The sequence below is a fragment of the Rattus norvegicus genome, chromosome 2 (assembly GCF_036323735.1).
Source record: "Rattus norvegicus strain BN/NHsdMcwi chromosome 2, GRCr8, whole genome shotgun sequence".
Taxonomy (NCBI): Eukaryota; Metazoa; Chordata; class Mammalia; order Rodentia; family Muridae; genus Rattus; species Rattus norvegicus.
Genome location: NC_086020.1, coordinates 80640476 through 80654589, shown reverse-complemented (window position 1 = coordinate 80654589; position 14114 = coordinate 80640476). Strand labels below are relative to the sequence as shown.

Genomic DNA, 14114 nt, shown 5'->3' with positions numbered 1-14114 from the left:
ATTATAAAATCAAGTTATCGCTCACTGTAAGGTTACCACGCTTACTCTGCAACCAAAAGTTAATGGCAGATGACACTGCCACTCCACAATATATCCATCATTTCATGATGGACTCATCTTCTCTGCTTGCATTCTTCCCTTTTTTCCTCTCTAAGTTTAAGAGTTTAACGTGTGAGAAATCCAGTAGCATTTCACTCTTCACATAAGAGAATATTTCTAACAAGGGTGCTTCGCGACAGTCAAGTCTGGCAACCCGGTGTTCGGTCAGTTACTGAGGCCATAACCAGCCCCTTGGAGTTACTGACTTATTCAGTTTCAATCTTTCTTTACGATGCTACAGGTTCTCAGAGGTGGATGCAGTCTCTTTATGGCAATTAGCCTGTTACAATCCTAGTTTTGTTTTTCCTGTTGCTATGATTTAAAAATGACAGCCAAAAAATACTGATAAAAGAAACTTAAGGAGAGAAAGATTTATTTTAGCCTACAACTCAAAAGTCCTTCATGGTGGGAAGCCAGACCTTCGGACACATCACACTCACTATCAGGAAGCAGAGAAGGGTGGACATAAACTCTTACCCGGTTCTTTTTCTCCAAATAAACCATGCACACCCCCACAATCACAACCCTACCCCACATATGTACACATACACACACACACACACACACACACACACAGAGAGAGACAGAGACAGAGAGACAGAGACAGAGAGAGACAGAGAGACAGAGACACAGAGAGAGACAGAGAATAAAAGAGCCACCACACTAGCCCCAGGCTCCGCAGGTGACAAAGTCTTCAGTAGTAAATTCACAACCTGAGAACTCGGGTTCCATCCCTTCCTATTGAGGTTTTGGGACAGGAACAGAGAACTAAATACCATCAGTCAGAAGGAAGGCGCAAGAGAGCATGGGACTGAATAGGGTACTAATACCTAATACCCACAATGCACAGCGAGAGAGAAGAGTTGGGGCCAAGACAACTGATTCTGCTTTGTAACTACCTAAGTGCTGATGACCAAAAAAGTTTTAACTAAGCTGAATGGTTCCACTACAAATTCCCACTTTCCGTCCCACAGCTGGGTTCTGAATGCTTCTTGACAATCACCCTCCTAATCACCACATGATTTCCTTTCTATCCCCTTGCAGCTGTTATGAACCTCTCCGCCTCCACCCTGCCCTCCCATCTCCTTCACAGAGGATGCCATCTCTAGTGTAATGGAGACACCACAGGCTGCAGCCACCATCAGTGTCCCTTGTCCTTTCCTCTGCTCTTGTCCTAGCTTTTCTCTTGTTTTCTCTCAGGGAAGTTCCTAATGGAGATCCCTAATAATCACCCCTCAACGCCAGTAGGATATAGATAGATAGATAGATAGATAGATAGATAGATAGATAGATAGATAGATAGATGTAGGTGAGGTGTAGGTGAGGTGTAGGTGTAGGTGAGGTGTAGGTGTAGGTGAGGTGTAGGTGTAGGTGAGGTGTAGGTGAGGTGTAGGTATAGGTGAGGTGTAGGTATAGGTGAGGTGTAGGTGTAGGTGAGGTGTAGGTGAGGTGTAGGTGAGGTGTAGGTGTAGGTGAGGTGTAGGTGTAGGTAAGGTGTAGGTGTAGGTGAGGTGTAGGTGTAGGTGAGGTGTAGGTGTAGGTGAGGTGTAGGTGAGGTGTAGGTGTAGGTGTAGGTGAGGTGTAGGTGTAGGTGAGGTGTAGGTGAGGTGTAGGTATAGGTGAGGTGTAGGTATAGGTGAGGTGTAGGTGAGGTGTAGGTGAGGTGTAGGTGTAGGTGAGGTGTAGGTGAGGTGTAGGTGTAGGTGTAGGTAAGGTGTAGGTGTAGGTGAGGTGTAGGTGTAGGTGAGGTGTAGGTGAGGTGTAGGTGAGGTGTAGGTATAGGTGAGGTGTAGGTGTAGGTGAGGTGTAGGTGAGGTGTAGGTATAGGTGAGGTGTAGGTGTAGGTGAGGTGTAGGTGAGGTGTAGGTGAGGTGTAGGTGTAGGTGAGGTGTAGGTGAGGTGTAGGTGTAGGTGTAGGTATAGGTGTAGGTGAGGTGTAGGTGTAGATGTAGATGTAGATATATCCTATTCAAATCCTGGCCTCATCCTACCACCTAGGCAGCCTTGAAAAAGCACAAACTACAAACACTGTTTGGGATTAGGAAATGGCTCAGTGTGCAAAGAGTTTTCCGCACAAGTGTAAGGACCCAGGCTCAGATGCCTGGCACTTATGCTAAAGCTGGGGGTGGTGGCCTTTGCATGTAACTTCAGCACGTGGTAAGGAGAGACTAATGAGTTCTGGTTACTGTTGAAACAGTATGTTCCAGACCATGTGCTAAAATGAACAATAGAAGGAAGGTCTTCAGTGTCAACCTCTGTCCTCTACACATCCCCCCAGGGTGAATACACTTGCACACAGATGACTGCACAAACGCATACATGACACACACATACATGCACATGCACACACCTCTGTTCACTGTTCCTAAAATAGACTGAGTACCTTTGTCATAACACAAGTATAAGGACATCATCTCAGACCTTTGTTTTGGGTTTGAAACATTTCACAATAAATTATTGACACACCAAAAAGGCACACCCGAAGCTACTGACTCTGAATCACCAATTACTTCCTAAACAGCTACCATACCAAGCATTCGGATTGCACAGGAAACAGAAAATATGGCCTACCTTCATGGAATTTGAGGTCTAGTCAGGGAGACCACATGACAACATGTGAATCTTATGTAGATGTCTAAATGTACATGGAAAGAGAGACTATGAAGAAAATGGCCAGAATGTACAACAAAGGGGACTGGAGACACGTTTCTGAGAAAGTGGCAATTAAGGTGGCACCTAGAATTGGGCAGGGGATTGAGAACCAGGGGTGGTGAGTCAGGAGCTGTGATGGGGAGATGTGGTCCCGTGGATAATGGGAGAGGCAGATAGAGTCACTCACACCAGAGTCTGGGGTAACAGAAAGGATGTGGAAGCCCAGAACAATGATCAGGACAGGAGACACAAAGGAAGAAACAGATGTTTGAAGGCAACTACAAGTCATCCTGTGGAACATAGATAACAATTTCTGGAACAGCCAGGGGTCCAGGCCCAGGGCTCAGCCAGGAAGATCCAAACAAGAAAAGCTCTTTTGTTTAAGCCACTACAGTAAAACAACAAGGTGTGCCTAGGCCTCTCACCCCAAAGCCCCTTCCCCATCCATGTCTCCTAAACGTATGAGCATCTAATGAAGAAGCCAGGCCACTGCCCCTTGAATATATGTTCTCTTTTTCATGTCTTTAAATATTGTCTCTAACTTCCCATCATTTAGTCTTCACCCAATCTGACTTTAACCCTTCTAAAGGGTTGATCGATTGATTGGTTGATGATTGGCTGATGATTGGTTGATGGATGGTTGGTTGGTTGGTTGGTTGGTTGGTTGGTTGGTTGGTTGGTTGGTTGGTTGATTTTTTTTTCCTATGCTGCCCAAGGTAGTCTCAAACTGCTGAACTCAGTGATTGCAGTGCTTCTGCCTTCCAGGCGACTGGAATCACAAACACATGCCAGCAGCACGCCAAGCTCGATTTCTGCCCTTTGACTCCACTGAGCAGACCTTTGCCTACAGCCCCCGTGCTGCTGACTCTGAGGGGATTCCTTTAAGCACTGTACTGCTCTGCCTCTCTCTTTCCAAGTCTCTTGGCCACACTGGTCATCCTGGGGTAGTTTCCTTGGCTCCATATGCCAGCTTTTCTTCTGTTTCCCTCAACTTCCCCTCCCTAGTCCCTGTATAGGTTTCTCTTGTAGTGACCATATCTGGTATACCTAGAACCCTCTAGGCAGTTCTCAATCTGTGGGTCATGATCCCTTTGGGGCTGAATGACCCTTTCACAAGGGGTCACATATCAGACATCCTGCACCTAAGACATTTATGTATCATAACAGTAGCAAAATTACAGCTTTGAAGTAGCGACAAAGCAATTTTTTATTTGGGTACACCACAACATGAACTGTGTTAAAAGGTCTAAGCACTAGGAAGGTTGAGAATCGTGGCCCTCCTTCCCATGCCTGCTCTTGAGTAATGCCATCCACCCCAGTGCTTTCTGCTTCCTTCTCTCCTCCAGACTCTACAGCAATGTATTCATACACTTCTGTGGCTATTTTAAACTGAGTTGTGTTCCCCTGAAGACTTGTGTAGGTCATAAACCTCTCGCACCTTTGAGTGGGATCGTATTGGACTCGGGCTCTCCAAATTGTGGATAAGATCAATTTGTCATTATGAGCTAGATAAGTCCAGGGGCTGCTGTACTTTTAAGAACAAACGTATTTTGGCACCATGTGACCCACTCATTGTGGAGGAGTCCATTATGCAAAATCATGTATTATTTGTAAATATCCTAGACACATTCTTCTACATACTCTAGATTGCTCTTCAATCATCTCTAGCTTGCTCATGGTATGTGATTAAAATTAAATGCTACATAAGCAGTCCTGTGATACTGTATGAGTTACGGAGTGAGGGCAAGTTACAAACAGGTCTGAGCTCTATGCAGGCACAACCTTTTGCAATTTTTTAATCTGTTGTCAGTGGACTCTGAAGATATAGAGAGGATACAGAACTCACAGATACACAGTCAGCTACGCTTATATTTCCCCTAATTGAAACCTTAAAGCATTATAACCTCCTATGTACGCTCATACATGCCTGAAGTGTCCTCCTACTGGGGGGACTAAAGCTGAAATAAGCCCTCCATCTTCTGTCTCACCTTGACCATTTGAACCTATAGTCCACGGCTTCTGTTTGGTTTACAGCCAGTTCCCAGTAATTGCCTCATGAATAAATGAATGGGTGGATGAATGAAAGAATGAATGAATGAATGAAAAGAACAAAACCAGTGTGGATTGCTAACAATGATAACCCACACTATTTGTCAGGGTTGTGGTTAATATTGTTACTAACTGTGGATACTAGAAAAGATAACAAAAATAAAATAAATTAAAAATTTTCAGTGATAAAACCCAAGAGCTACTAATTACAGTTATGTATGTGAAGTCTTCCTTTCATGCCTGATTACCATGCAGTGCAAGTAAAGATTGTGCATAGTATATCATTAAACGTAGCAGCTCCACTCGGTTGAGTTTTATTTCATTATAGTCATGAGCTACACATATGCTTAGACTACATAAGTTATGGCTGCTGTCTGCTGTTTGCTCCCGTCCTTGAAAAATCTTCTGTTCCTAAACTTGCCTTCTTCTGCATCCTAGCTATTTTGATTTTTTTGTCCCCTTTTGTGAACTAGGAAACAGATGTGGCGGGGGGCGGGGGGGGATTGGTCAGAAAGGTTAAGTTAATTCAGTCAAGGTTCTCAAAGGTAGTAAATGATGACTTTTGAATGAGGCCTTTTGGCTCAAGAACTTGGACTTTTACACTAAGTTTATTCCTAATGGTGCATGTTTCATCAGGAAATTCAATATAGAGGCTCCTGGGGGTTAAGAGGTGCTAGGCTTGAAGGCTTGAAACAAGAAAGGAAGAGAATGACAAATAGTAGCTGTAGAGTTTCTTCCAAAAGCAGGTGACCCAACCTAACATTATAGCCAGGACCCTTGATGCCTCTCCTCCCCTCCCCTACCCCTCCCTTCCTTTCTCCCTCCCTCCCTCCTCCGCCCTCCTTCCTCCTCCTCCTCCATCTCTGTCTCTATCTCTCTCTCTCTCCTTGTGAGCCCAGTATTGGCACTCAGTCGACTCCCAGCTGAGCCTAGCCTTCCCTCCATTCCCCACCGAGGTACTAGACTTTTGAGTGAAGCTGTCTCCAACCCTCCAGACCTAACCAGCCCATCTGCCAGCCAGATACCACAAGTGACCTCAGTCCACACCACATGGCACAGAATAATTGAGCAGCTGAGCCTGACCTAAATTCCTCACCCACAAAATCATGAGGCATAAAAATGGCTGCTGTTTTAAGCTTGGAATTCGAGAGATAGATAGCCAGCGATCAACCACATGCCACAAGTTCATTTCACAGATTCTCTCGCGTAGCAGTGCCAAACAAACCGCCAAAGGGCAAGCTAATAAACTCTAGTAATTAACCAAACAAGCTCCCTTCTCTTTCATACGGTGTTCCCCACGCACAGACAATGACGGTAATTTTGAATTTCAAGCAAATAGCCTATCTGTGGACCTATCTGAAATGTCAGTCATAAAATAATTTTCCTTTTGCAATTTATAAACCCTGACAGTAAGGAGCTGTCTATAAGAATCCAACTAGAAAGCCCTTTGGACAGACATTCCGTTGATAATTTTTCCATTTCCATTTTTGACACACAGAGCCTTTCACTATTCACCTCAACTTTGAAAGGAAACAAGATAACATCCGTTCCCCCCCACCCCCGCCCCGCCCCCAGCCGCTGTCCTTCCATGCATTTAATAGCACCCAGATATACAGGTTCATTTCCCTGCAGCTTCCTGATATTCAAGCTCACCTTCTGGTGATCCTAAGGCAAAAATGGTATTTTCTGTAGCCCACTAACTTGCAGGCCAGGAATGCAAAGTAACTAAGGAGGGATGGGGAGGAGATTCTTGTAACCTCAGTGGACCAAACAGTTACCCAAATGCACAATTAGCACAGCACAAACGCTGCAGCTGTCTGCAGTGGCACCGCAGTATTTCTGACAAGGCACATCGCGCTGATGATGTCAGACTCTTTTCTTAAACAGTGAAATGTGAGAAGGTGAAAACACGGTGGTGCCGTTGGCAGATGTTTGTCCTTGTTTGGGGAACCGTACTCACAAATGTCTAGGTTACCCACAGTTCTGGGTTTCCTCAGCTCGGTCAAAATTCACATTCTTGGAGAGTCCTTCATGAAACCCCGTAGTTGGCTCCCTAGGTCCTTGGTTATCTCAACAGTCTGCCATGCAAGTCACCGAACAGGGAAAATGACTCAGGGCTCTAAAGAAAATCTAATTCATTAAACTAAACCTTGGAAAGGAATCTAAATGAGTCAGTGTGTCCTTCCCCTGCCTCTGGGCAGCACCACACCTAGATAGTTTGAGCCAAAGGAGAGGTAATCACATTTTTTAATAATGCAGTCATGAACATTATTGCTAAACCCCATTTCTATATATAACTGTGTTCCAAAGGAACCAACAAAGGCATTACAGAGTTAGACCCAACACATTAACAACAGAGCCAGCACCTTGGCTTTTGTGCCAACTCTTTAAAAAGGTGGCCCCTTGAAGCAAAAAATGTAGGGAAAATGGCTCCCGGGGGAAGCAGCTGCCCAGAGCCAGTGGATACAGCTTAGATTGGTCATCTGCTCATTCTGCCTTCCACACCTCACTTTTGTGCAGAGGAGGAATCACAGGACCACAGGTAGTGACCTGGGAAGAGGGCTATAATAACATTATACATGAAACTCCCTCCTTGGTTTGTCTCTAAAATCTACTTTTTTTCCCTTCCATTGCTCTGTTATTTGTCATTGCTGACTGTGTGTAACACTGATTTTCTTTTTTAATTTGATCTGTCACCCTTCACTAATAAACGTTCTGCTGACAGCTCATATATTTTTCTCCCTCCAGATACCTGGCAGATGCTCAATAACCAGTCGCCGGCAGATTGAACGACTTTTGGAGAGAAGGGACACAGCCATAGACCACCAACACCTCATGTTTTCTTGCCTTTAAAATGAACCAATGGCGGTGATCTCACCTCCCCTGAGGGGAATGCATGGACCAGTTGACTCAGTTGATCTTTAGAGCAGAATTCCTGGTTGATAAAAAGAAATTCTGAAAGCATGGGCTCCTGGCTATGGGATCCAAGTCCCAGGCTGGGGCCATTGCTCCGTCCTTGCCTCCTGTCTGGACACTACATCTAACTGAAGGACGATCGAGACTGACCACTGGGAAGAGAAGCATCGACAGCAAAGAGGCTGCCAATCTTTCCCCCTAGGGAGAAGGGTGACTCCCCAGAAGAGTCACCAGAGTCATTTATCCAGGACACACCCGCCAGGTGACTACCACACTGACACCTTTAGCAGCCTAATAACCAAAGACAGCCACCTACCATATTGCTATGAGAGGGTGTTCTTACCATGGCCAAGGTCCGAAAGTTGCAAGTCCAAAAGTCACTTTTTTTTTAATTTATTCCCCGTTGCTTGCTGGCTGTTGTTGATATTTAAAAGTTTTCAGAATTAAGGTAGATCACAAATGAAAAGTTCCCAAAAAAACAATACTAGAACAAGGGGGCCAAGAAGGACAGAAACATACAGGGAAGCCTGATAATGAGAAGTGTCACAGAGAGGAATGGGGACCGAGCATTAGAAGGCTCTGAGTTCAATTCCCAGAACCGTGAAGAGGGAAAAGCCAGGAGAAGGGAAGGCCACCAGCACCACAAACACCTGTAGAGCCACTACAACCTCACATGGGACATACTTTTGCAACAACATCCGCTAAACGGCCTGGTCCACCTTGAACAGATGCTGCCCTTGCACTTGATGGTATGAGTCAAGGGCTATCATTTCAGAACGTGTGATCTTTGTCATCTTGCCCTCAAATAATCTACCTTGCTTCAAACCCCTTGAATAGGAACGAGAATAACTACTGCACCTGAATGTCCATTGCAATATCCATCCTACTATTTTGAAAGATCTTTATCCACTTGGTATTTAGGATGATACATTTAAAACTATGGTTATTTATATGAAATGACTAGTAGTTCTATACAGAAAGGTTTGTGGCTACTGGCTCTGGAGACAGGAAGGAACAGGGAGACTTTTTTTAATACAGATGGAGTGTTCTCCAGGACAATGAAAAGTATTATAGAACTATGTACTTTCATAGCAATCCCACCAATAAATGGTTTAACTCAATGTGGTTAATAGTTTATAATTTCACCTTTATTTAAAAAAACAAAACAAAACAGGGCTTGCTACATAGAGGAGGTCACCCTTGAACTCTTGATCCCCCTGCCTTAGCCTCCCATTAAGTTTTTATAAGAAAAAGTTTCCTTTCAACTGTCATATTCCTGGCTTGTCTTGAGAAACCAGAAGACCCACAGAGCTAAGTCACCCCATGATGTGGTAACTGTCACACGATGCTGAGAGCAGTCATGGTCTGAGGAAGGGGCATCTGCTGTCCATGTTGCCTTTCACCTTTGGAGCTTCTGACTTCTGTTCCACCTACAAGAAAGACGCTTATTTACTCCACAGAATTAACAGAGACCCCACAGACTGCTGCATTCAGAATATATGGCAAGACCACAAATTAAGATTTGAGAAATAGCCAATGCAAAATGAAGACAAACAGGCCAGGAGGTCACCAGACTGGGATCAGAGAATCACGGATATGGTATGAGACTTTGAGGTTCATGTCTGAATGTCTGGGGCAGTCCCTTCCTTACCCTCCAGTTCCCTCTTCTCCTCTTCTCTGCCTTTGCTTCCCTTTCCCATTCTTCCTTCATTCTGACTTATCCTGTGTATTTGTTGCTCAGGCATTCTTATCAAATCATCACAAATTGGATTAAACAAGAGAAATCTGTTGTTGGAGGCAGGAAATCCAAGATGAAGGTGTCATCAATGTGCCCTAAAAAAAGGTTCCCAGAGAGTAGGGTTCCAAGACCTTTCAACTATCAGGTGGGCATGCCTTGACCTGTGGCAGCATCGGTTCACCAATCTCTGCCTCCATCTTCCTGTGGCTTCCTTCTATCTGTCTCTCTCTCTCTCTCTCTCTCTCTCTCTCTCTCTCTCTCTCTCTCTCTCCTGTTTCTTCTAAGGACATGAATCATTAGGTTTTAAAGCTTACCCTACATATACCCAAAAGATGCCCCAACATATAAAAAAGACACGTGCTCCACTATGTTCATCGCAGCCTTATTTATAATAGCCAGAAGCTGGAAAGAACCCAGATGCCCTTCAACAGAGGAATGGATACAGAAAATGTGGTACATCTACACAATGGAATATTACTCAGCTATCAAAAACAATGACTTTATGAAATTCGTAGGCAAATGGTCGGAACTGGAAAATATCATCCTGAGTGAGGTAACCCAATCACAGAAAGACACACAGGGTATGCACTCATTGATAAGTGGCTATTAGCCCAAATGCTTGAATTACCCTAGATGCCTAGAACAAACGAAACTCAAGACGGATGATCAAAATGTGAATGCTTCACTCCTTCTTTAAAAGGGGAACAAGAATACCCTTGGCAGGGAAGAGAGAGGCAAACATTAAAACAGATACAGAAGGAACACCCATTCAGAGCCTGCCCCACATGTGGCCCATACATATACAGCCACCCAATTAGACAAGATGGATGAAGCAAAGAAGTGCAGGCCGACAGGAGCCGGATGTAGATCGCTCCTGAGAGACACAGCCAGAATACAGCAAACACAGAGGCGTATGCCAGCAGCAAACCACTGAATTGAGAATAGGATCCCCGTTGAAGGAATCAGAGAAAGAACTGGAAGAGCTTGAAGGGGCTCGAGACCCCATATGAACAACAATGCCAAGCAACCAGAGCTTCCAGGGACTAAGCCAATACCTAAAGACTATACATGGACTGACCCTGGACTCTGACCTCATAGGTAGCAATGAATGTCCTAGTAAGAGCACCAGTGGAAGGGGAAGCCCTGGGTCCTGCTAAGACTGAACCCCCAGTGAACTAGACTGTTGGGGGGAGGGCGGCAAGGGGGGAGGATGGGGAGGGGAACACCCATAAAGAAGGGGAGGGGGGAGGGGATGTTTGCCGGGAAACCGGGAAAGGGAATAACACTCGAAATGTATATAAGAAATACTCAAGTTAATAAAAAAAAAAGGTTTACCCTAAACTGAGGATAATCTCTTGTAGAAATCTTTAACTAAATCTGTAAAAGTGTTTTCAAATAAAATCATATTCACAGGTAGATGTTGGAACATAGACGTATTTTGTGGAGACATAACTCAACACATCCTAATATGATAATTATTTGCTGTTCACATCAATGTGTGGCATGTAAGTAGAGAATTAGCCATTTGATTTCATGTTGGCTCCCCCTTAATCATGGCCCCATATGTGGGTGCTCAATAAATCTTTCCAAACGAAGAATGAGAATGTGTACTTAGAAGTATGTTTGGCTCAAGTCAAGTCAGCCGATAACTGATCCAATAAGAAGGTATAATGATGGCCATTCAGTACAGCTAAGGCAAGCATGAAGATCAGCTGAACGAGGAATAAAACTGTTGTCTATTTACTGAAGTCTCCAAATGGAAACTTCCCTCCTAGAAGGAGGGGGAGGCTCATAAGAATTGGGAAACTAACAAGGTTAAATTACAAGGTTCACTAAAGCAAGAGGACTCACAAGTCCCACCCCCAAGATTTTGCATATATTGGGAACAACTCTTGAGGGAGAGGAAACTCTTCAATGAATATCTGCAAGTTGGCCTGGGAACCCCTGTGAAGTGGAAACTTCTGGTTTTGGTGGAGACTCAGTTGGGTCATGTGATATTTTTCTGGAAACTGTTTTTATGAGGGAATGGTTTGCTGCAAGAGACATGTGAGAGGATGCTTTGCTGAGAATAGACACATGGTGTTTTCCTGGAAGTTGCCTGGTTGGTAAAAGGGCATGAGATGTTTTGTTGGAACTGATGCTTGAGAGGGGTGCGATGTTTGGAAAGAGTCTAAGTATAGCCCAACAGACAGTGGATGATCTTGCATTGCTTCACCTTGCTGGCAAAACTCTGCTGCTCATTGTTGGGCTTCACCAATGCTCTTGCCTTGGTTCACCTTGCTTTCTTCATTGGTCTTCAGTTGTTGTGACTTTGTAGAGAAAAAAAGGACCAAAAAACTTCTGGTGCTATTCCAGCCTTTTTGCCGCTCCTGAGGACTTGTGCTGATTGGCAGAGCCTTGAGGTTTCTTCTGGATCCAGCCGCTGCTAGTGATTTGTGTTTGGTGTTTGATGAGTGGACTGGACTGATGACAAAAAAGATTAGAACCATCCCGAAGAACTATTTCCTAGCAGGTCCCCAACACCCATTTCCTATTAACCTTTCTTTTCCCCTACCTCTGGTGGGCTAGAGGGGGAGGTTGAAGAGTTAAAGAACCATAATTACAGTAGGTTTTGAAAAATCTAAGCCTACATCCCTGTGTTGAAGTTTCATAAGTTATTTGCTCAGGACAAAGTGGACCTTTGGTGTTACCCAAGTTCCTATAAGTAATTGTAATAGACTAATTGTGGACTCTGATTTGCTCTGAGTTAACTACATTGTATCACTGCTGATTACCCGCAATTGATTCAGAGGCAGGAAAGTGAATCTCTTGTGCCCTCCTTGGGGGAAATCACTTTTTTGATTTGTAATCAGTGCCCTACCTTAGGTGAGCAGATGTTTATTCGTGTCTCCCCAGGAAAAGTCACACAGCACATTTTACTGATTATGCATAAAGGTACCAGGCTGCCTGAGGAGTGGCCTGTCATGCTTAAAAGTTTTTTTTCCAGTGAATTCTCAACTTTTATTGGTCCCTCAGTCCCAGGGGGTTCCCTTCTTCTGAGCCTTAGTGCCTCAGAACTCTGGTATCATTGGTCTCGGACACCACTTTGCCATCCACGACCTTACGGGTAGTTGTCCTCTGGACAGTTTGCATGGAGTTGCTGGAGTCCAGGGCGTCGTTGAGACTGAAATCATCCCCATCCTCCAGCAAGCGGCGGTAGGCGGCAATCTCCGCCTCAAGCTTGACCTTGATGTTCAACAGGGCTTCATATTCCTGGGTCTGGCGCTGTCCTTCTGCCCGAGTTTGTGCCAGCTCTGATTCCAGATGCAGAAGGACCCCATTGAGTTGCTCCATCTGCGCCCTGTATCTGGCCTCCACTTCCCCGAGGTTGTTCTCCAAGTTGATGTTCTGGTTTTTCATCGAGTCCAGGTCAATCTCCAAGGTCTGGAGGGTGCGTCTCAGCTCCAAGAGTGTGGTCTCAGCGTCCCTGATTTCGGCAGACTTGGTGGTGACTATCGTGGTACTCTCCTCAATCTGCTGAGACCAGTACTTGTCCAGTTCCTTACGGCTCTTCTGAGCCAGCTGTTCATACTAGGCGCGGATGTCCGCCATGATCTTGCTGAGGTCCTGAGATTTGGGAGCATCCACTTCCACAGTCAACCCAGAACTGGCAATCTGAGCTTCCAGGCCTTGGACTTCCTCCTCATGATTCTTCTTCATGAACAGCAGCTCCTCCTTGAGCGCTTTGATTTCTGTCTCCAGCTGCAACCTTGTGATGTTGGTGTCATCCACCACCTTGCGGAGTCCATGAATGTCACTCTCCACAGACTGGCCCATGGCCAATTCTGTCTCATACTTGACTCTAAAGTCATCAGCGGCAAGACGGGCATTGTCGATCTGCAGGTCGGTGCGGGCATTGTCCACAGAATTCGCAAAGATCTGAGCTCTCAGATCTTCGATGGTCTTGAAGTAGTGGCCCCAGTCTCTGACGCCCTGGGGACCCCTTTTCTCCAGATATTCCCGGATTTTGCTCTCTAGTCTCCTGTTCTCAGTTTCCAGGTTCTTCACCTTGTCTAGGTAGCTCTCCAGGCGGTCGTTCAGGTCTTGCATGGTCTCCTTCTCAGTCTGGACCCCACCCATTCCCGCCAGGCCTGCGGACCCCACGGAACCACCCCAGACAGAGCGGGACACGGATATCCGGGACCCTGAGCCCCCAGCACCTGCATAGACGCTGGCGGCGCTGCTGGCAGGCCGGACCCGCTGGCTGGGAGTCCTCACAGAGCCCAGGGACCGGTAGTTGGTAGAGAAGGTGGTGGAGCAGGTGGTGAAGCTCATCTTGTCTGGAGAGGAGAGTGAAGCGAGAGACCAGGATTGGAGTTCCGCTGCGGTCAAAAGTTTTTTTATTAATGGAGATTCCTGACAGGACAGTTCAATGGCACACAACTAATCTTCAGGGATGGCAGATTCTAAACCAAGTAAGAGCTTGAAAGCCTTAGGAAGAGTTAATCTTGCCGTGAGCTTCTGTTGGGCTGATGGCATTGTCTGCTGCAACCCCAGCTCAGGCTTCTGTCTTCTGGAGGAGAGATGCTTGACCACCAACTTCAGAGTCACCTAGGGGGTATGAATCCGAGATGCACACTCTTGGACCTGACATCTAAACCAGAGTCCCAAGGATTTCTTC

At 45.4% G+C, this 14114-nt stretch overlaps 1 protein-coding gene across 1 annotated transcript; it reads right to left on the bottom strand.

The window, feature by feature from the left end:
* Positions 1–12428: 12428 nt before the first annotated feature.
* Positions 12429–13808, bottom strand: Krt18l1 (keratin 18 like 1). The gene has a single exon (XM_039103300.2). The coding sequence runs from the start codon at positions 13766–13768 to the stop codon at positions 13025–13027; it is 744 nt and encodes a 247-aa protein (XP_038959228.1). The 5' UTR covers positions 13769–13808; the 3' UTR covers positions 12429–13024.
* Positions 13809–14114: the final 306 nt, after the last annotated feature.